The sequence below is a fragment of the Carettochelys insculpta genome, chromosome 8 (assembly GCF_033958435.1).
Source record: "Carettochelys insculpta isolate YL-2023 chromosome 8, ASM3395843v1, whole genome shotgun sequence".
NCBI lineage: Eukaryota > Metazoa > Chordata > Testudines > Carettochelyidae > Carettochelys > Carettochelys insculpta.
This window is the reverse complement of record NC_134144.1, coordinates 13,252,554-13,274,137: the sequence shown is the minus strand read 5'-3', so window position 1 is coordinate 13,274,137 and position 21,584 is coordinate 13,252,554. Positions and strand designations below refer to the sequence as shown.

General features: G+C 42.9%; 2 protein-coding genes across 5 annotated transcripts in view; one reads left to right on the top strand and one right to left on the bottom strand.

Moving 5' to 3' along the window:
- Positions 1-21,584, bottom strand: part of ALS2 (alsin Rho guanine nucleotide exchange factor ALS2) — a 231,950-nt gene that overhangs the window by 53,981 nt on the left and 156,385 nt on the right. The window contains exon 5 of one of the 4 annotated variants that reach the window (XM_075001885.1): positions 13,374-13,499. The exons of 1 other annotated variant lie outside the window; for it this stretch is intronic. The gene's annotated coding sequence lies outside the window, so the exon portion shown is untranslated. Of the gene's footprint in view, positions 1-1,100; positions 1,123-4,448; positions 4,571-13,373; positions 13,500-21,584 lie in introns of those variants that run through there. 2 more of the 4 variants (XM_075001887.1, XM_075001888.1) reach the window with 2 other exon arrangements.
- The window catches only part of CDK15 (cyclin dependent kinase 15), a 54,836-nt gene continuing 43,326 nt past the window's right edge, over positions 10,075-21,584 (top strand). Inside the window, exons 1-6 of the mRNA XM_075001890.1 lie at positions 10,075-12,073; positions 13,014-13,163; positions 13,338-13,432; positions 14,330-14,409; positions 16,894-16,988; positions 18,118-18,180. Coding sequence (XP_074857991.1) covers positions 11,825-12,073; positions 13,014-13,163; positions 13,338-13,432; positions 14,330-14,409; positions 16,894-16,988; positions 18,118-18,180 — 732 coding nt within the window. The 5' untranslated portion in view covers positions 10,075-11,824. The remainder of the gene's footprint in view (positions 12,074-13,013; positions 13,164-13,337; positions 13,433-14,329; positions 14,410-16,893; positions 16,989-18,117; positions 18,181-21,584) is intronic.

Below are 21,584 nucleotides of genomic sequence, written 5' to 3'. Positions count from 1 at the left end.
CAGTTGTAAATGTAACAGAGCCCATTTATATTACCACCTGTTGCAAAAAAGTAATTTTAAAATGATCTTTTATTAAAATCTCATAGTCATGATATTCAATACTGGAGAATGAACAATAACATTTTTAAATGAGTCACAGAATGTTTTTGGAACCTCTAATAATGTGAAATATTCTTATCCGGAACAGTGAAAATGTATTACAAATGAAGAAAAACCTCAAGAAAAAAATTATTCTTTTAATCCGATGACTCTTTCTAATCCCAAGATTCATATACATTTAAATTCACTAACGCCTCAATTGCTGTGGGCAGCTGTGGGCTTCAGAGAGTAAGATATCTGATGAAAATGTGACTCCAGTGAAGGAAGATTTACTTAGATAATATTAAACCCCATGGTTAGTTTCTGCTCATGACTACACTGTTTATTCTAAAATCATACTTGTACACTTTGTGCAGCATCAGAGGCTACAAAGTTTTAGCTTTGTTTTTGTTAAGCTGCCCTTGGACTTTCAGATGCAAGCCTCAATTGAATAAATATTTGCTATCTTAATTCTTATTAAAGGTCCCTATCACACAAAAAACAAAGCAAAGAACTGAGCAGCCAGGGATATATTTTTGTTTAAAAAAAAAAAAGGAGCCAGCATGGCTCCTTGCCTGTTCCTCCGCTCCACACCCTACCCCACACTGGGTTCCCACAGCTGGGGCTCCAGCTCTTGGCCCCCTGACAGCTGCAGAGCTAGAGAGAGGCTGCAGCAGCCCCGCAGCTGGGGCACAGAGACCCACTGGCCGCCCCAGCAGAGGGAATACTGGCAAAGAGGTGGTGGTACATAGTACTAGCATGTACCTCCAGAAAGAAAACCCTGTGAGCTACAATAGCTGGAGATATCTGGAAACAATTCTTCCAGTACTCATCTGAAGAATAGCTGTATTGATGAAGTATGAAAAAAATGACATTGACTAAGCAAAACAGAAATAAATAAAAGGTGTTTTTATTTTTTATGAAGAAACTCCTGATATTGAAATTAAAGCTATTAGGTATAGTGATAAAAGTACTATTTAACTTAGGTAAAATCGTTAATATGTTTTATCTTTATACAATACCTTGTCAATCAAGGTGGATAAGGTAACATCATAACAACTGCTTTTGGTGAAAGAACCAAGCCTCCAAAGAAGAACTCTGTGAAAGCCAAACAACTTGCCTTTGTCACCAACAGAAGTTGGTCCAACAGATATTACTTCAGGGACCCTGTCTCTAAAATCTTAGGAACAACACAGCTACAATACCATGGCAAACAATTTGTCACTTTTAAGGCCTTTAAAACCTACAAATTCTATATAAGCTTTAATTAATACTTACATCACTCCTGCTAGTAATTAAATATCCTTTATATTTAATTACTTCAGATAGGTAATTTATTTAATTTAATTAATTTAGATAGGTAACTGAAGGACAAAATTTAAATAGCCTGCCCAAGCCACATAGTGTTTAACTCTGACTAGAGCTCAGGCACAAAACATTTTAAGCCAGGGCTCTGCAACCTGAGGCTCCAGAGCCACATGTGGCTCTTTAAGGACTTCTTTTGGCTCCCAATGCTGTAATTGCAAAGTTAAACAAATTTAAAAAAAATCCTCCTGATTATTTTTGATAAATGGTGAAAGTCTAAAATGAACAACTCATCTAAAAAGCAAACGGTATGTGACATTGAAATGTTGGATAACTCCCCCTTTAATGTGCAATGTATTGTGGGATATGATATTGTATCTGTGTTTTGCTCATGTTGCTAATGAAGCCTTGATTTTCAAAAGGAAAGGAAAAGTTGCGGCTCTCCTGCTGTGAAGAGCAACGTACATTTAAGAAAGGAAACAAGTGTGAAGTAAAATTGGTATAATTAAAATAGGTTCAGGAGTGAAAGTCAGGAAGACAGTGGTACAAACACACACATGTAAAGTGTGAGGAAAGAGAATATGTAAAAAGTCTGTCAATGTCCTGCTGTAAACTTGTTATCACATTACAAATCATTGTGTGTGCTGTTCTTAAAATAGGGGTTACAAAAAGTATGGTGTGACATTATTTATTAAGGACGGTCTTGTATTCACATGCTTTTTGGCTCTTGAATTAGAGTTGTTTTTTTTTTTTAAATCAAAATAAAAAAAATGGCTCTTCTTGCTGTTTTGTTTACTGATCCCTGCTTTAAGACACATATCATGTAACACTAGGCTAGCTCTGCCCACACCTCTCAGTGCTGACATGCAACATCCCAGCTATTCCAAACCTAGGACTCTCTTGAGCAGGAACTGCAAAACTTGCTGAATTGAGTTAAATTAGGGGATGGTTTACTTTGTGGACAGATGGGGTGACTATCAACAGACTAGATTCACAGTTTCCATTTCTGACCTAACCTTGGATTATAACTCAAATGCCCTAAGAAGTGAAACACTGGCGCACTATCCTATAACCTAGTAAGAATTAAACAAAAACCTTTAGAGTACAATATTATACAATAAACTGTATGCTGGTTGCTACAGAACTGAGTTTCTTTATCAATGAACAGTCAATAAAATTACAAGTTTGATGCTACAGTACTGTTCCTATTATATTCAAAACTCAACCGAAACAGCATAAGAACTGTTTCTAGCTGCTGTAAGATTTATAACATGGCATCTCCCCTTTGATTTGCTTATCACATCCAATAATGGGCCACATGTTTAAGTGACTATACAAAATACAATCAACTAGTCACAAAGTTTTTGCTAAAAATGTTTCTGTATGTGTTTCAAATTTATATTAAGAAAATCACACACATGCAAAATGCCACCCAGCAACATTTCTCTCAAACTGATGAAGCAACAGCAACAGGGTTCTGAAGGAAGTTATATCCATCCCTCCTCAGTCAGATATAGTCCCTGTTGATATCCGGAAATTTCTCTCTGTTAACAGGGGTTCAGGTCCACTGATATTAGCAATGCAAGTATCCCCACCACATACAGGCCACTAGTTGCCAACAGTGTTTTTAACACTCTGCCACGTAGGTCTGCTCTAAGCCAGGTCATAGGACATAAATGTTAGAAATAAGGCAGTGGTGGCATCAGGTGGACCATCTATGTCATGGTTCCCACATTGCTATCATGAGTGCAGGTGAACCTTTAATACCAGTTTTAGACAGTGTTCATATACAGCCTTCAGCAACACAATCTTATAATGTGGGAGAAAAGAGGAGAGACCAGCAAAAATCAAGAACTAAAATAAAAGGGAAGATCCAGACACAGAAGAGGAAAGAGAAAAAGAGATGTCATGGAATCTGGCAGTTGAAAAGCAATAGTACAGCCCAAACACAAGAGAAAAGTTTACTGGGCAAGTAAACATATTCCTCCAATAAAATACTCAAGCTGGAAATGATAGTCCCGTTTGACAGTATGTATATGTGAGTCACTAATAAACAAGAAGAAAAAAAGAAATTAGACCTGTGCACCTTTACTACTATCTGATTTTTTTTAATTATATATTTGATCTGTACAAATATTTCATTTAAAATTTGCGCTACATAATTGGACACCAAAAAAAAAGAAAAACACACAGCACTATTAACAATGGTACACGCTCCTCCATAAGCATATGTCAACTTTACCATGAAGGAACCACCTTTAATAAAATTAATACTAAACCACAGAATCCTAGGATTGGAAGCACCCTCAGGAGGGCATTGAGTCCAGCCACCTGCCCAAAGCAGGATCAACCCCAACTAAGTCATCCCAGCCAGAACTTTGTGAAGCCGGGACTTAAAAGCCTTTAGAGATGATAAGTCCTAATAAGCAATCACTCCTTAATAATCCATGGTCTTTTCACCCACACTGTCAATTTGTCAGGCAAGCACCTGTCAACTTGCATCCCCACCCCCTTTTATTCGAGCATTAATCCTCCGGAAACTGGAGAGAGACTGGCAAACTGTAGGGCTCACGCACTAAGCCCATAGCCCTGGGCTAGCTGCAGGGGGTTCATCTGGTCTATTACACAAGCCAGGGAACTGCCCTCAGGTAATTTAGGAGCCGGATTCAGCACAGCGCCCTGGAAAGGCTGGGCTGATCCATGCGCCTGCTGCCATCCCACGAGCCACCCATCCCACCAGGGGTTGCCGCCGACCCCAGCCACTTCCTCCCGTCTACCTCCCGGCCCTGGTTACTACCCCACAGCAGGCGGCTGCCCCCCGGGAGAGGCGCAGGGGCTAGGGCAGCCCCACCCCGGCAGGGCGGCCGGGCTGCCGGCAGGTGCCGGTGCCCGGCCGGCGCCCCGCGGAGCTTTGAGGGAGGGGCCGCAGGCGGCAGCGAAGGGAGCTGAGGCAGCAAGTGGGCGGCTGGGTGATGGGAACGGCGCTACCCCTTATCACGTGACTCCTGCACTGCCCGCCGAGCCCCAGCCCCGCGCGCTGCCGCAGCCGGCGGGTACCGTCTCACCTGGCGCCAGCCTCGCTCCCGCGGCCGGACCGCCGCCGGCTTCTTCTGCGGCTCAGATCAGCTGACTCACGCGGAGGCAAAGAGGCGGGGCCTAAGCCCGTTCCCGCCGAGTCAGGGCGGGTTGGGAAAGAAAGCGAACCGAGGGGCGGGGGTTGAGCAGAGCTGAGCGGAGCGCGCGGACGGGCTCTCGCGTGGGACAAACTAGTGTGAGGGGCGTTAGGGAACCGCGGGGGCAAGGAAGGGCGATTCAGCGCAAGATGGACCCTGTGGGGAAGGTGCGTCTGCCCCGCCCGCAGTGTACGGGACGGCGGTAGCGGGGGCTGCTAGGAGCGCACCTCCAGAGAGGAAGGAGCACAGCCCTAACATTAGACCGCTTCCCCAGGGCTGGAGTAAGTGCGCCCTTCTCTGTACCCCACTGTCAGCTGCATCCCATCTCAGCTCACTCCCAGCCCTGGGCCTGCACCGGCTGCGTCCCCCGCCTGACCGGCCACCACCGACCCAGGCGTGCACGGATCGTGCCACGCTTCCCCCAAGATCATGAGACAGAAATTAGAAATCAGGGTTCTTCTTATTCAGCCTTGTGGTGTTTGTGCCTGAGGTGCGCTGGGGTCCCTTGCCAAGCTTTCCTCTGCCCCCACTGTGGCTAGCAATGTTAGAAAAAACAAAACTGAGTTGGGGGGAAATAATCAGGTGCTGTGACACTGGCAATGAAATCTTGAGAGTTGGTGATACTGCATCTTCCTCCAGCCTGGGTCTTCTCCACCCTCACTCTAGTCTCACTCCCACGTCTCAGTCTTTTTTAACCACATCCCAGTTTAGCATAGAGTATTTAAACTTGGAGCCACTCCTTTACAATAACAAGGCAGATACTGCCACTTACTGGCAGTGAATGAATTTGTTCCAGGAGATACCAAGCAAATTACTCATAAATATATGTCAAATGGTACTATAAAAAACACCCCATATCTGTATTCTTGTTGATAGTGCCCATCCTGAGAGATGTGAGTGAGCGGCTGTGTTGAAGCCTTCAAAATACATTAAAAGACGCAATACTTCCTCATCTCACAGAACATCCTTAATATGGGGATACTTCATACTTCTATGGCATCTTTCAGCTGAAGACCTCTATGCTCTTTATAAAGATTAAGCTGCACAATAACTCTGTGTGACCATGTCCCCAAAGGCCAGCTATCCTAGTGGTTGGATTTTTGAATAGGTGGGGCAGAAAGGGGGTGCCCTTTCCTTCTTTGTTCTGGCCTGGGGGCCCAGATTGCTCCTTACCCAAGTCCTTAAGTTTAGGGCATGGACACAAGAGTCCAGATTCCCCATAGTTGGGGATTCTCCAGAGGGTCGCCTCCCCTTTTGCCAAGAAGAGTGGGAGGTTTAGCCCCTCCCCTGGCTACTGGGCTGGCAGGCTCCGGTTCAGGTTCTCTGACTACCGAACCAAGCTCCTGCCTCCTTGTTAGTCAACCCCCCAAACTGAACCAAGCTCTTTCCATCCCTTCCCACCCCCCACTTCAGGTTTGGCTTTGGCTACAGGTAAAAAGGGGCAGGACAAGCTGGTCCCAGAGGCTCTCTTTAACCCCTGGGGTGCCAAGCTATCTTTTCTCTGCTCCCTCAGACCCTACAAAGTAGCAAGTATTATTACTGGAGAAACTGTACAAAGAAGTTAAGAAACTTATCCAAACTCATACAAGTCAGTGGCACACTTGAGAATAGAGACCAGAAGACCTGGCCCCTTTTCCTCTGATAGAACTTATTCAAAAATTATCACAATCCCTTATGTGAGAGTCAATTAGAATGTGCAGTGACAAGATAATTATTATGGTCATAGAATTAATTGGTTAGGGCAATGATTCTGAAAACAAGGAGGCAGAAAAAAGATAGTAAGTAAGTTAGAGGGAGAAATTATAAGCAGATATTTACAGTGTGTTCTTATTAAGGCACTGTCAGCTTGTAATTACCACAATTTTTTTCAACATGTAACATCAACAAGGCTGCTGCAGGGCCTTGTCTACACAGAAAATATTTTTAAGTATATCTTAAGGGGATTTTACATAACTGCTTTGCAGCTGCACATAAATAATTTTTCCACTTTATTTTGCATCTTATCTGGCTACAATTACTAGTTTGGAAGCTACATATTTTTGAATGGGCTACACCACTAGAAGATTCACATGGGTGCAGCCCTATTTCAAAACTAACTATACCACTTTAAGCAGTCTTTCCACTGCAGTCCCACACTTCGTCGTTTCACGCCTGGATTGACCTGTCTGGTTACCTGCACTGCTCTGGGGTCATCCTGACCACACGTCCTCCTATGTTTGAATGCTGCTGGCACACACCCAAGCATATCTGTTTATGACTCCGTCTTGTGGCTAATTCACAGACCCTGAGTCAATTACACTCAACTTCCTCATGTTTTAACAGGATGTCCTGTCAGGATATCCTGGATTTCCTTGCCCTGTGGGGAAAGTGTAGTCTGATCTTTTCAGTAACCACTGGAATATAAGAATGACCCAATGTCTATTAGAGCAAATGCAAGGGTACACCTAGGATGCACACCAGTGCTACAGTAGAGCCCATGAACTGCAGAATAATTACAAAAAACACCAGAGACACAAATAAGACCTGCAGCAATCCGCCAGGTACACATGTATGCTGTGAGGAGCTGCAACAGTTTTGACCAGGAGGTGCCAAAGAACATCACTGTATGTTAGACTGTAGTGAGCTACATGCCGTGGTTGTTCCAATGTTACTCTATGTGTGTGAAACCTGGACAACATACAAGCATCATCTGAAGGCACTTGAACGATATCATCAATGCTGCCACAGGAGAATCCTAAATATCTCTTGGGAGGAGAGGTGCACGAACACTACACTGGACTGGTCACGTGGTTTGGATGTCTAATCAGTGCCTCACAAAAGAGGTTCTGCTTTCCGAGTTGAAGGAAGGACAGAGGAACACTGGGGGACAGCAGAAGCGATATAAGGACATGCTGAAGGCACACATGAAAAAGTGCAGCTTCAGTGTTGACACATGGGAGAACCTTGCCCAAGACTGTCTCCAGTGGAGAACAGTAGTTTGTGAGGGGGTGACACAATTTGAGTGGTCTCACCACAGTGAAGACAAGAGGCGGAGAAGAAAAGAGCATCAAAAACTGCCCTGCACCCTTCCAACAGCTACCAGCACCTGCCCCGTCTGTGATAAGATCTGTGGCTCCAGAATCGGGCTGGACAGCCATCAATGGACTCAAATAGGAGGGTGACATGAAGACATCTTTCTCCTTATGGGTGACCATCAGGAAAAAGAACATCATCCTGGTGCAGGGATCCACCAAGGAAATAACTAATAAGTCTTACCAACATCAAGTGCATAATAATGAGCCATAATGGTAAATTAACAATCAATTTAACACAAACAATATAGCATGGCACTTGGAATTATAAACAACAGTCAACATGCTTGCACACAGAATACAGTTTTTAAGAGAAAGTAGGACCTGTGAACTTAGCCTTAGTAATACACTGCAAATTGTCTTTAAATTGAATCATACTGTGGTACGTCTCCACTATGTGGAAGATCAACCGGATTAGGGTTCAATTTCGCCTGCCTGGTAGGGACATGCAAAATCGAGCTGTCTGGGGTCAGTAGCTGCCCCTGTACTCCTCATTTTCTCAAGAAGTAAGGTCAAGGGGAGAGTTTCTCCTGTCAACCTCCCTCTGTGAGGATGGTCAGGTAAGTCAATTATAGATAAGTTGATCCTAGCTACGCAATTGCCATAGCGAAAATGGCATATCTACAATCGACTTTAATGTCTAGGGTAGACCTGGCCTGTGTCCATTAGTAGCAACTGCTGCTATTACAAAGTCTAGATGGCCTTAAAAATGGCTACACAGCCTACTCTGGCTTGGTGGGGAAATTAAACTGCCACTTACCTTTCTGGCAAAGATAGCGATCTACGAACTAATACACTAGCAGAAAACCCCAAGTCTCTCCCAGATAACTATTACAGAACATACTCACACTGCGGCTCAGCCTCAAGCACACTTCTAAGACAGAGAAACTGAAGAATGGCTAGGTTAACTGATTTGTGCGAGAGCATCAGTTGGGCACCTATCTGGAAGTAAACTTTCTAAACAAACAAATTAATAATAGATAAAGCCCACACAGGAAATGTGGGGAAGAACTAATAAGCAACCCAGGGAGGCTGATCCAGTGCTATTGAAGTCAGTGGGAGTTTTGCCATTGAAATCAACGGGAGAAGGATGAAGCCTCAAATTTCCAAAGTCCAAGTCCGGGGCATTAATTACTAGGCCAATCTCTGTTTCTTTATTAATAATTATTATTATTATTTTTTATATATACACATCTTTATCATACAATTATTTATGTAAGTAATAAGAATGTTTTATATACAGTAAATCCTCAAAATGCATGATTTCAAGTTGCGCTTGTCTCACATTAATGCAAGTTAAGCACAATTCAAAATCCTGCTCCCCTCAGCCTGACTCAACCTCGTGGGCCTGCACGGCCCTGGTTCAAACCCCCCCGCAGCCCAGCTCATCACCCACAGTGCAGCTCCAGCTCAACCCCTCTCATCCCACTTCAAATCCCCACATGCGGCTCTGGCTCTACTCCACCCCCACCCCTTCCTGCAGCCCTAACCCACCCCAGGCTTAACCCCCCCCCCCCTCCCATGGCCCCAATCCACTCCCAGGCTTAACTCTCCCTAACTGCCACCTCAAACCCCAGGACTTACTGTCCAAAAGGAGCTCCAGGTTCCCCGGCTGCAGAACAAGCGTACCACAGGGAAAAAAAGCCCTCCAACCCCCCAGCTTACATGAAATTTGACGTATGCGAGGGTGCATGGGAACACAACCCTTGCGCAACTCGGGGGACTACTGTAGTACCTTCTAGTATTAGATCCTGAGAGGCAATAATGCAGGGATAAGGCATTCCTTCTGTGCTCTCACTTTCCCTCACAGTAATAATTGTAACACAAAATTAGAGAGTCTACCTCTGCTATCTGGGCTGAATACTCCATTTTCATTCAGCACTCTGAAGGACGGACCTACCACGATACTTTGTGCATTTCGCGACTGCAGCTAGAAGTGAGAAGTAACATTAGTACTTTTATTATAACAAAGTGATTTTTTTCCTGTGACGTAGTATGAGGTGAGATTATTAATCAAGTGCTGTGCTGCATATACAGCACTTCATTAAGCTAATTCTTCCCCACTGCAACTCCCAAGTGTTAAACTTTGAAGTGCCGGCTTGCGTGTAGCCGCGGCTAACCTACCAGTACTTTGAAGTGTTAAAGGAATAGAGCTGGGGCAATGACCACCAAGCAGAACATACACGCTGAAGCAGCTCATCTCCAGAAGGGCTCAGGTGTAAGGCTATTGACGGCACCCAGGAACACAGCCCCAGAGAAGACCAAAATTCCAAATAAAACCATCATACTCTATATAATTTTCACACAGAGAAAGCTTGTAAGTTCACCTTCTTTATCAATGAAAGAGAGATATGTTCAGTGGTTGCTCACCCCTCCCCCATAACAATTATTTACACTGGGTTTGATTATAAACAAAAGTGCTTTTATTAAGTATAAAAGTAGGATTTAAGTGATTGCAAGTGCAAATGGACAGATCGAAGTAAGTTCTAATAATCTCTTTCAAAATCTACAAGAACAACAAGAAGTCTTGTGGCAGCTTATACACTAACAGATATAAATCTAGGCAGCCATGTAGGTTGGGCACAATCTTCGCCCTGTACAGTCTTAGATGTTTCCAGAAAACATCCTGAGTGGTGTGTGTATGTGTGTGTGTGTGTGTGTGTGGCAGGGTGTCTCCTGTCATCTGGCCACTCTCTTATTGTTTGGTTTTTCCCTTATATATCTCTGTTGCCCAAAGCAGGAATACTTTGTGGTCAATTCAAATTTTTCTTTCCTTGAGTGGAAAAGTACCAATCCAAAATGTGTTTCAGCATCAGCTGGCATATGTCCTGGTAGGCCCAACCACAATCCAGGCTTGCAGGGAAAAGAAAACCATTCATAGATTGTTGCCATAAGCACCAGGCCATTAAGTTTCTGGCATATTAGTAATGGCCATCATCAGCACATTTAGAATTATAAACAGATCCACACTTCATATTTCTACCTCCACATACAAGAATGATTCATATACAAAACCAGAAGAGACACACTGTAGATTTTAACTTTAAAAATGATGTTACGTGATGCATTTTGTCGAAAGCCTCTTTGAGTTAGGCATATTCATATTCACAAGGTTCTTCTCACCCCTTATGCTGGGGTAGACAGGGACAGTTGGCTTAAGAGGCAGCAGAGTTGCTTCCACTGGCAAGGGGTTCTGATGAAAGGGGGAGATTCTTCACCCCATCTCTGGCTAGTTTAAGACCACTTGGACTGTTTATGCAATATACAATTGATGGGCCATATCCTGGGGTGGTTTAATCGGTCTACTAAGCTGCTTGGTGCCATCAACAACTCCTCTCTCCATCCTTTAAAACAGGGGCTCTCAACTTTTCCAGACTACTATATCCCTTTCAAGCATCTAAGTTGCCTTGTGTAACCCCAAGTTTCACCTCACATACAAACTTAAAAAAGCAGACATAACCATACAGCAGTGTCACAGCATGCTATTACTAAAAATCATTCGCACTCATAAATATATAATTATAAAATAAATCAATTGGAATATAAATATTGTACTTACATTTCAACATATAGTAAACAGAGCAGGAGAAAAAAATTATTGTCTGTACAACATTGTACTTTGTACAGACATTGCTACTGCTTTTTTTGTTGCCTCTTGTAAAACTGGGCAAATATCTGGATGCATTATACACCCTGGAAGACCTCTCAGTACGTCCAAGGATACTTATCCTTAGCTGAGGAGAGGTGGTTTAAAAGAAACAGCCCAAACCAGAACATGCAGAGGCCAAAGCCTACTTTACCATTACATAATAGCTAAGAATTTAGATGCGCAGAAGTGAGGAAATTCAAATGTACAATTTCCGCAGAAACCATAGCACATCCCAACGGTATATACAAAATTGCATAAAGTGTAACAGCATCTATTCTAATCAATACATGCTATTATATATGTGTAAGCAAACCAAGCCACTGCTGCTGGGGAAATGACAACATTTAATTATTCAGTAAATTACACCAAGCTACTTAATTAAAACAATATGGAGTTAATAGAAGATTTTTTTTCTCCATTGAGCATGTACATAAACATTGGCAGTTTTCAGAAGCTACTGGGCCAAATTAATTAAAATCAATGGAATTACTCCAGCGATGAATTTGGCCCACTGGGTGTTGGGCTGATGGAGAAAAACTGCCGAAATCATGAGACTACTTGAGGCACAGACCTTATGTGAGTCATATGAAAGCAGGCATAACAAGCTTCTAGCAAAGAGGAAGAGAGTCCAAAGAAAGAACTCAAGTTATTTTTTTTTTTACCAAGCTCAGGAGATCATGGGGGAAGTGCTGTGTGTAAATGCTCTCAAACCTGAATTATGCTGTTGCTGTTCAGACAGAAATGGCTCTCAGCGTAGCCAGAGTTCCCAGTCCGTGGAATTGGAGTCTATGGTGGAGGTATTCAGTATTCCAGCCAGCACTTTAGCAGAGAGATAAATGAAGGATCTCAGAGTCTTCCAGTATGTTTGGCAGTCTGACATACCAGCTATTTTCTTCTAATCCACTAAGGGTCAAACTTTCCATTGAAACCACACAAAGGACTTCTAGCTATCTCAGTTTTAATTTTGTGGAATCCCTGCTGAGAGGAATTATAATCACCCAGTGCTTTAAGTCATGAAGAATTCCCTTGATTCGTTGTTTTCAGAGAAGTCCCACTCCAGCTATCACAGTGCAAGACAGGGGAGCCAAAGATTTACAGCTTGCTAAAGGAGGCATCCAGCTGTGGATTAGGCATCCTGTTACATCTGGATTAAATATATTACAGGCATCCAACCAGTGTAACTTTGTTATATGTGCTCATAGGCGGCACACCATTAAGTATTATGTTTGTTTATGCTGACATTTATAGTAAATTTGCATGGTGTTTTACAGCAATAAAAGGACAATGGGCCAAGTTCAGAGATGGTGTATAAGAATGTGTCAATTATATACCGGTAAGAGAGTCTTAGTATGAAGGCTAGTTGTAGGGGAAGGGAGCAAAAAAGGTGTAAATTTTGACTTCTGTAAACCTCTCTTCTGAATTTAGTTCACTGCCCCATCCCCAAAAAGATAACAACCAAAAAGAAGAGTAAATCAGCCCAGATATTTTTGATGCATTCTTAAATAACAGCTTCACAAGTTACACTATAAACAAAAGCGGCAGCATTTAAAGTTGCTTCCGTTATGGCTTCTTAAAGAATCAGCATTTGGGCAGGTGAGTGTGGGAAAGGAGATGGGGAAAATAAAACCCCAAAAAACAAGAACTGAAAATCAGAGTAAATGAGGAGAAAAGAAAGAGAACCACCAATTAGTAGGAGGAATTTGCCATTAACTTAGTTTGCTTCCTGTACCATCCCAGTTACCAGATCTGAACAGAGTGCCACGTCCTATGGATTTGCTCCAATCAGAGTGGTTCCGAACACTCCCGCTACAAAGATCTGGGACAAAGAGACCACAGAGTAACAGCGATCCTTACCAGAAGATGGATTTCATGAAGAGATTCCAGTGGGTTAGTGTGCAGTATGTAGGCAGCCAACTATAAGATGTTTATTTAGAGATGATCATTAGCTGCAAATCAGTATAATTACCATGCACTGTATACAGAATAGCCATCATTCAATCAGCCTCTGCTTTTGCTGGGGGAAAGAGGGATCTAAAAAATGCCTTTTCCTTATTTAAGCAGAGACAAGGCCTCCAATTTGGAATGGCCTCATCCTACCTGAATGTAGAGAAGCTGTCTGAAGGTGCTTACTCAACAGTCTACAAGGGGATTAGCAGGTGAGCTTCTTGCCATTCCTTTAGTGGAATTTTCCAGGAATGAATTTGAAATTAAGAGATTCTCCATCTGCAAAATGAGAGACAAGCAAAAAAAAAAAGGTTTGTTTTTCATCATGAACACTTATGGGACCCACGTAAGTTTCAAAGAGGAGTTATTTGTTAAGATGAAGGGCCCTTTGCCTTACCACAACTCTGCAAAGTAAGCTTAAAGCTGTCCCAAAGAGGGAGCTGTGGATTCACCTGGGAAGCAGAATTCTTGGATGGTGTAAAGCTAGTTAAGTCCTCAGTGTGGGAGGTTGCCAGCTCTGCTTGGAAGCAAAGCAGGGTGGTTTTGGCATGCAGAAATGGCAGGATGGGCGTGCAATGCATTATGCTGACACCCAGTGAGCGGAATGTTTCCAGGAAATTATTTCAGTCACCTCTAATTTGTGCCAGTGCCCAAATGGCCACCAACCTGCCCGTAATCAGAGGAGCCATGAAGGTGGTTTAGAATCAAATTTGTTGCCTCTTCACAGCTGTGCTGAGCATGACCTTGGCAGAGTTTGAGACTGAGTACTTAAACACCTTATTGGAAAAGCACAAAATAGTCCCAAGATATTAATATTAGTTGGTACGTTAGACACCGATGTGCATCTTCGGAATCCATTTACGGGGGAGGGATAGCTCAGTGGTTTGCTCATTGGCCTGCTAAACGCAGAGTTCTGAGTTCAGTGTTTAAGGTGGCCATTAGGGATCGGGGGCAAATAGATTAAAAAAAAAATCTGCCAGGGATGGTGACAGGTCCTACTGTGAGGGCAGAGGACTGGATTCATTGACCTCTGAAGGTCCCTTCCAGCTCTATGAGATATCTCCATATATATATTTTTTAATTTATGTCCCTTCACTTCAACCCTTTAGAATAAATGGCCAGTTGGTGGCTTTGAAAGTTATCAGTCTGGAGACAGAAGAAGGAGTTCCTTTTACTGCCATCCGGGAGGGTAAGTACATGTAGCCAATCTGAACACTGAAGAGAGAGTGGGAACATCATGTTTCAAGAACCTGTATTTTTACCTACAATCTCCATATACATCAACTTCTGAACTTAGCTGTTTTGTTTTTTTTAAGGTTTGTGATATGTGACATCTTAATTTACAATGTGAGCCTATAGTGCAAGTGTCATTAAACAAAGCTTTAGATTTATTAACATGTTGCACTGTATGTTACCTTAGAGGAGTGGCACTAAACACTTAGCAGTGAAAGGGGTAATTTATCTCAGAGAGACTTGGTAGGATTAAACATACACAAGACTTGACTGTGGCTGTACACCCCTGCAGGGGGAAGCCAAGGTGCACCAGCTGAAAGGCTCTGAGTCCTCTCAGAGGCACTAGGCCCAAATAAAATCTTGATTTCTCATTTCACTATAGATCCTTTGTGCTGCTCCAGTGGTACAAAAAGGCAGGAAAGTCCCATGATCTGACCAGCTAGGAATTCCTCCATGATAGAGGACTCTTTGGGTAGCATAAGACCAGTGTAGTTACGCAATGTTACTCACCTCCACAGTATACAGGATGTGGATGAAGCATCTTTACGCAGTCCATAGGCAGACAGATACAATCTGCAGAGGTACACTGAGGCTGGCTTTTATGGCAAGGATTCAACTAATCCCTGGATGGCGTAGAAATCAGAAATCCCAAAAGGCTACATTTATGGATGTCCTGGGTGCCCTGGATTGAGCACAGTTTGACTGAGTGAAAGAACTGGACTGAAAATCCCTGATGCACCAGGGATGTGAGGGCCAGCAGCCTCTATTACATCCTTAATAACAGAGAGGGAGCTGTGCTAGTCTATATGCTATCAAAACAAAAAAGCAGTCAAGTAGCACTTTAAAGACTAACAAAATAATTTATTAGGTGAGCTTTTGTGGGACAGACCCACTCTTTCAGACCATAGCCATACCAGAACAGACAGTCTGTTCTGGTTTGGCTATGGTCTTAAGAAGTGGGTCTGTCTCACGGAAGCTCACCTAATAAATTATTTTGTTAGTCTTTAAACTGCTACTTGACTGCTTTTTTGTTTTGATACATCCTTAATGAAATTATTAAAATATTTTTGCAAAACCCAAAAAGTTAAAAAAATAAATAAAATAAAGTAGTTTAGGTTTAAACAAAAGGTTTAGTGTAATTTTTGCCAAGTTTGTTTATCTTTTAAAAATAAAGCTGAAACAAAACTCAAATCAAAAAGTTGTTTCAAATAAAAATGTAAATTGTCTTATTTCAAAAATGCTTTTAACTTTAGAAAAAAATGAATGGGAACAATTTGGTGAATTCAACACAAATTCATGAAATGTTTCAGTCAACCCAAATCTGCATTATTCAGCAAGAAAGGGCTTGTCTGCAAAGTCAGGATATCACATGACGCTTCCCCCAAGTGGTGGTATGTAAATCTGGTAGCTGAGTCACTGCTCTTTGTCAGGCAGACACTGCCTGAAAGGGGGCCCTGACCAGAATGGTGTTCCCAGACTACCGCATTACAAGAAGAATCTTTCACATAAAAAAAGGGAAGAAGGGTTTTTTCAAAGATGGGGTTTACTTTCGAAAGAGCTGTGCCTACACTGCTTTTCTTCTTTCGAAAGCAGAATATGCAAATGAGGTGCCAGAGATGTAAATCTGCACCTCATTTGCATTTTGATGTACCTCATTTGCATGCCTCTTTCGAAAGAGGAAGGCAAGTGTAGACGCATACTAGATGTCCATTAAAAATTCTAGAGACATTCTGTTGAGAAGTTGCCTTCATGAGACTGTCAGCTGGAGTCCATCCCTAGCATGAGAAATACTACAGCATGCCCATGCGGGAGAGTTGAATCTAGGGTCTCTATGTTTGCAGTGGCTGGTTAGGCAGCAATAAAAATATGCTGACATTTAAAAATGCAGCTGAGTTACCGTTAACTTGTTAACTACACTCTTGGCACTCATTAGAGGGCAATTCTGTGGACCACTAAGGTAGAAGAAATAACCAATGTGGTTTGCAAACACAGAAATCGTCTACATCCTGCCTGGCATCTACACCAGTTTAAAGTGGCACAGATACCAGCACAGACTCACTGATGTTGCAGTTCTGGAAAGTGATTGCAAACCCGCTTCTGCACAAGACCAACCATGCCCCCAAATTGGGTGGCACTTTCCATGTGCAGTCTGGGAAGTCACAGAATGTGCTGAATCAGCACACCTCAGAAACCACAAGAGAAGGGAGGGGGTGACTGTGTCACCTGCCCTCCTTTCAGGTGATACGCCCCTTGCAGTACACAAGGACCAGACAGATGCATGAGAGAACAGGCTACAACTTCCTCCCTCAGCTTCAGAGTATCTGGCCCAGTGGTCTGGACAACCTGATGGATGGAGCCATGTATAACCCAGGCCATAAATATGCTATTTCCACTGCCAAAAGCATCTCTTGGGCTCACAATTTCATTTCTGTTTCTCTAGCTTCTCTTCTCAAGAGCCTGAAACATGCCAATATTGTGCTCCTGCATGACATTATCCAGACAAACGAGACACTGACATTTTTCTTTGAGTACCTGGTGAGTGGCTCTTTTGCTAGTTTGCTAAAAAGGGAAGGTGTTGGGAACAATTTCACTACAGTGATTATTTCCTTCTCTCTCAAGAGCCTGACTTCAGTCTATATGGACTCTTCTATTTCTGTTCTCCCTGTAATGACACCCACATTCAAGAAGGATTTCACATCTGATTTACACTGTGCTTGCAGAAGCTGATTTCCTCCATTGCTGCTACGGTGAAGTGATTAAAACAGTGCTGTTGAGCCACAGCTAACTCTCACCATTGATCTCCGTCCACAAGCTCCCTAATATCAGCGTGTATTTGGGTAAAAATCAACAAATAAGGCATTAAATAAGCAGGAAAATACGTGAGCCATGGTTTCCTCTTAATGCAATTTTCTGATGAATTCTGACAACTCGTAGCCCTGGATGTTAAATTCTGAGGATGAGCTGACATGCTGACGAGGGCTCTGATTTCACATACCACTTAAACGTGCTTAACTTTAAGGACGTGCTAAAGTGGGCTCTCCTGGATCTAGGCTTGAGTGAAGTGTTTCTTTCAAGAGTGAAAAATACAACTTTGCAGCCTGTGTTGTATACAACACTTCAGTCACAAAAGGGTCACTGTACTTGATGGATGTTATGTCATTGGCTAAGAGACCTACGCATTTGACTTCATAATGTTATCCTACCAACTACCTCATGTGTTACAAGGACTGCTTCCTTTCCTTTAATGCTCGTAATTATCCCAGGCAGGACACTTAACATCCCGCATCTTTCTGTCACCTATTTCAGTCCTATGTACCTGATTTGTTAGTTTTTATTGCAATTATTTTTGGTCCTCTGTACTTGTAAATGTCAGTCTGTATGGGAAAGGAGATTGATCAGATGAAGTGGGTCTGTCCCACGAAAGCTCATCACTGAATAAATCTTTTTGTTAGTCTTCAAAGTGCTACATTTCTGCTGTTTTTGGAAGGAAATAGTGAGAGAGGCATCAGACACCAATGGGCGCTGAGCCCATGGTTATTGATGACGATGATGATGATGATGATTTCTGCTGTTTTGTAATGTTATCCTAGTCAAGCTTCCCTAGAGCTGTCATCTGCAACTTTGTCCTAAGTCTTCTTTCCTTTTCCCTTCCACACTTATTTAGCACACAGATCTGGCTCAGTACATGGCCCAGCACCCTGGAGGACTTCACGCTCACAATGTTATGGTGAGTTCTTTAAGCAACAAGTACCCCAAAAAATGTTGCCATGCTTAAAACATCTTAAATCTTTTGCCAGTATCTGTTTTTCGCCAATATGTGACAAACAGCTGGGAGAAAAGATGTAGTTGTTAAAGATTCAAACCTAATCATTCTTCAGCAAAAGACTGAAAAAGACCTCACCAGTTTTCTGACAGGTCAAAAAGGCTTTGAGGCTCAATGACACCTTGTGGTATATGTTCCATCACTATACAATTCATTTATTTATTTCATCAATGTCTTTATTACAGTGGCGGGCAACCTATATAAGGGTAAGATGCTGGAGGGCTGTGAAACAGTTTGTTTACGCTAAGAGTCTGCAGGCATGGCGCACGCAGCTCCCAGGGAGCACGATTCACCATTCCCAGCCAGCAGAACCTGCAGGAGGTCGTGCCTGTGGACGCGCAATGTAAACAAACTCTCCCACGGCCTGCCAGTGGTTTATGCTGATGGGGTTCATGTGCCCTGCAGGTTCAGGTTGCCTACCACTGCTTTATTTTCATTTTCATTTCATTTTATTTTCATTTCAAATGGCCATTTCGAAGTTTACTAATGAAGCGCTGAAATACATATTCAGCGCCTCATTAGCATGCAGGCGGCCGCGGCACTTAGAAATTGAAGCGGCTCGCTGCTGCGCGGCTTGTCCAGACAGGGCTCCTTTTCAAAAGGACCCTGGCTACTTTGAAGTCCCCTTATTCCTGTGAGCAGATGGGAATAAGGGGACTTCAAAGTAGCTGGGGTCCTTTCAAAAAGGAGCCCCGTCTGGACGAGCTGTGCGGCAGTGAGCCACATCAATTTCAAAGTGCTGCAGCTGCCCACATGCTAATGAGGCGCTGAATATGTATTTCAGTGCTTCATTAGTAAACTTCGAAATGGCCATTTGCATTGTAGATGTAGCCATTATGTATCAGAGAGGTAGCCGTGTTAGTCTGTAGCTTTAAGAACAACAAGAAGTCCTGTGGCATCTTATACACTGACAGATATTTTGAAGCATAAGCTTTCATGGGCAAAGACCCGCTTCGTCAGCTTATGCTCCAAAATATCTTAGTCTATATGATGCCACAGGACTTCTTGTTGATCTCACATTATGTTCACTGTTTTTGACCCCCATTGCACTCAGTGCAGGTCTACACTACCCCAGAAGATCGACCCACTCAGAGTCAATCTTCCGGGGTTTGATGTCGCGTATCTAGTAGAGACACGTGAATCAACCACTCAGGGGTCACGGTCGATCCCTGTACTCCTTGCAAGATGCAAGCAGTAAAGGAGGTTGACGAGCGAAATTCTCTCATCAACCTTCCCCAGTACAGACAGCCAAGTTAGCCAAAGGCAGATACGTCAATTTTAGCTATGCAATTGCTGTAGCTAGAATTGCATATCTGCAGTCACCTTTCTTAGCCTAGTATAGACATAGCCTGAGAGATGGTTTCCACTGAGATGTCCACAGTGAACACCCAGGTCTTTTTTCCTCAGTGGAACCGGGCATTCTACATGCATAATTCAAACAACTCCTCCCAATGTGCCCCATCTTATATCTGTGAACAGTGAATTTCATTTGTTAAGTCCCTCTGAAGTTCCTTAAAAGTCCGCTCCAATATTGACTAATTTAAATAATTCTCAAATAACAAGCAGCCCTGCAGCACCTTAAAAACTAACAAATGTATTAGGTAATGAGCTTTTGTGGGTCCACCATCTGTAGATTTTGCCACTTTCCTAGTTGCCCATTTTCTCAGATTATTAACAAAGTTAATAAACTTCATCCTTATGGGTGGGTCAACTCCCTCTAAACCTTCTGTCCCATTTAAAGATAAGGACTAATTTGAATCCTTGTTCAGATTTCAAACACCCCCCCAAAGTTCCAGGATGTCCAGGATGTTTTGGTTTTGGCACAGTTCTACTTTTAACAAAAATCTTTGTTACAGTAATATTCTAAACAAAATAGCAGTTGGCATGTTCTCTGCAGCAGAGACCATGTTTGCCTCTATGTTTGTACAGCACTTAGTACAATGAGGCTCTGATCCTGGTCAGAGCATTTTAGTACGGCTGTAACATAAGTGGTATGGATCAGAATATTAGAATGTTTAAGGCCGAATTCTGCTTCCATTTACATAATGAGGAGTTTTGCCACTAACTGAAAGGGAACCAAAATTCAGGAAGAAGATACTCTGCAGTTTCTACTCTCCTGAAGAGCACCGCATGAGCACATGGGTCCTATTGTAATATTTTTCCATTAAGGTTACCATTCAGAATGGAAATCTATGTTAATTGGAATGCAGTTCCTGTGGTAGCAGTGATTGTGGAGCTCAGCCCTTGCTGATTACAATTCCAAAACTAACACCAATTTTAACTGACAAGAGAGATCTTGGAAGTGTTTGGGCCACAGCCCCCTGCCCCTGAAAGGAGGGCTGCCTGTTATCTCCACTTGGAGGAACCAGTGGGTCCATGCAGTGTATCATAAAAGAGCTACACCACCAGGAAGGCTTCTTTAAAAACCCAAAACATTGTAGCATGTTCTTACTGGCACTTGGATCAGTAAACACCAGCCAGCTGCCCTCCTCAGATGTTTTCATTCCTCATTGACTACAAGCCTGGAAAACTGCAAAGTGATTTATTATGAGCCCTCAGGAGGGTGTCGTATGGCTTGTTTCTCTTATCCTTGCAAAGCAATTTTTGAGACTTCACATGGAAGATATTACAAAAATGAAAAATACAATTAGATAACTGAGTTTTTTACCACTTTTTCAGTAGAAAAGCTACCCATGTATGTCATCTCCAGGAAAGAGCTCAGATACAGTATTGCACCCCTGGAGAAGACTAATCACTTATGCAATGAGTAGTTTTGTGTCCTTTATGCTATTTCAGAGCCTCTTCTTGGCCTGATTCCCATTAGGATCACTTTATACTACATGAGTAGTCAGAATCCGCCCTGTGTCTTTTCTTCCTTCTGCATCTTCTCTTTCTCCTTCTCCCTCTTTTCTTCTGTTCTTTTTCCTCCTCTACCTTCATTTTTCCTCTCTAGTGTCGCCCTCATGATTAACACCAATACCAGGATGTCAGACATGGCAGATGTAAAGTCTGCGCTTTGGGAAGCCTTACATCATTTTGGCTCCAAAAATAAATAGTTAGATTCTATAGTGAAGCAAAGATTTGAAATGCGCTTATCATTTACTGAAAGCACCAGGGAGAGTGGGAGGAAGCACAGGCCCATCAACAGTGGGGATAAAGCAGGCAATCGTCTTGGGGCCCAGTGATTCAAAACAGCCCCAGGTTCCTGGCTGCTGTTACTGTGGCAGCAGTGGTGCCCCTGCTGGAGCACCACACAACATGCTCCAGCAGCTCTGACTGCTGCCTGGGAAGCGGGGGAGTGGCATGGT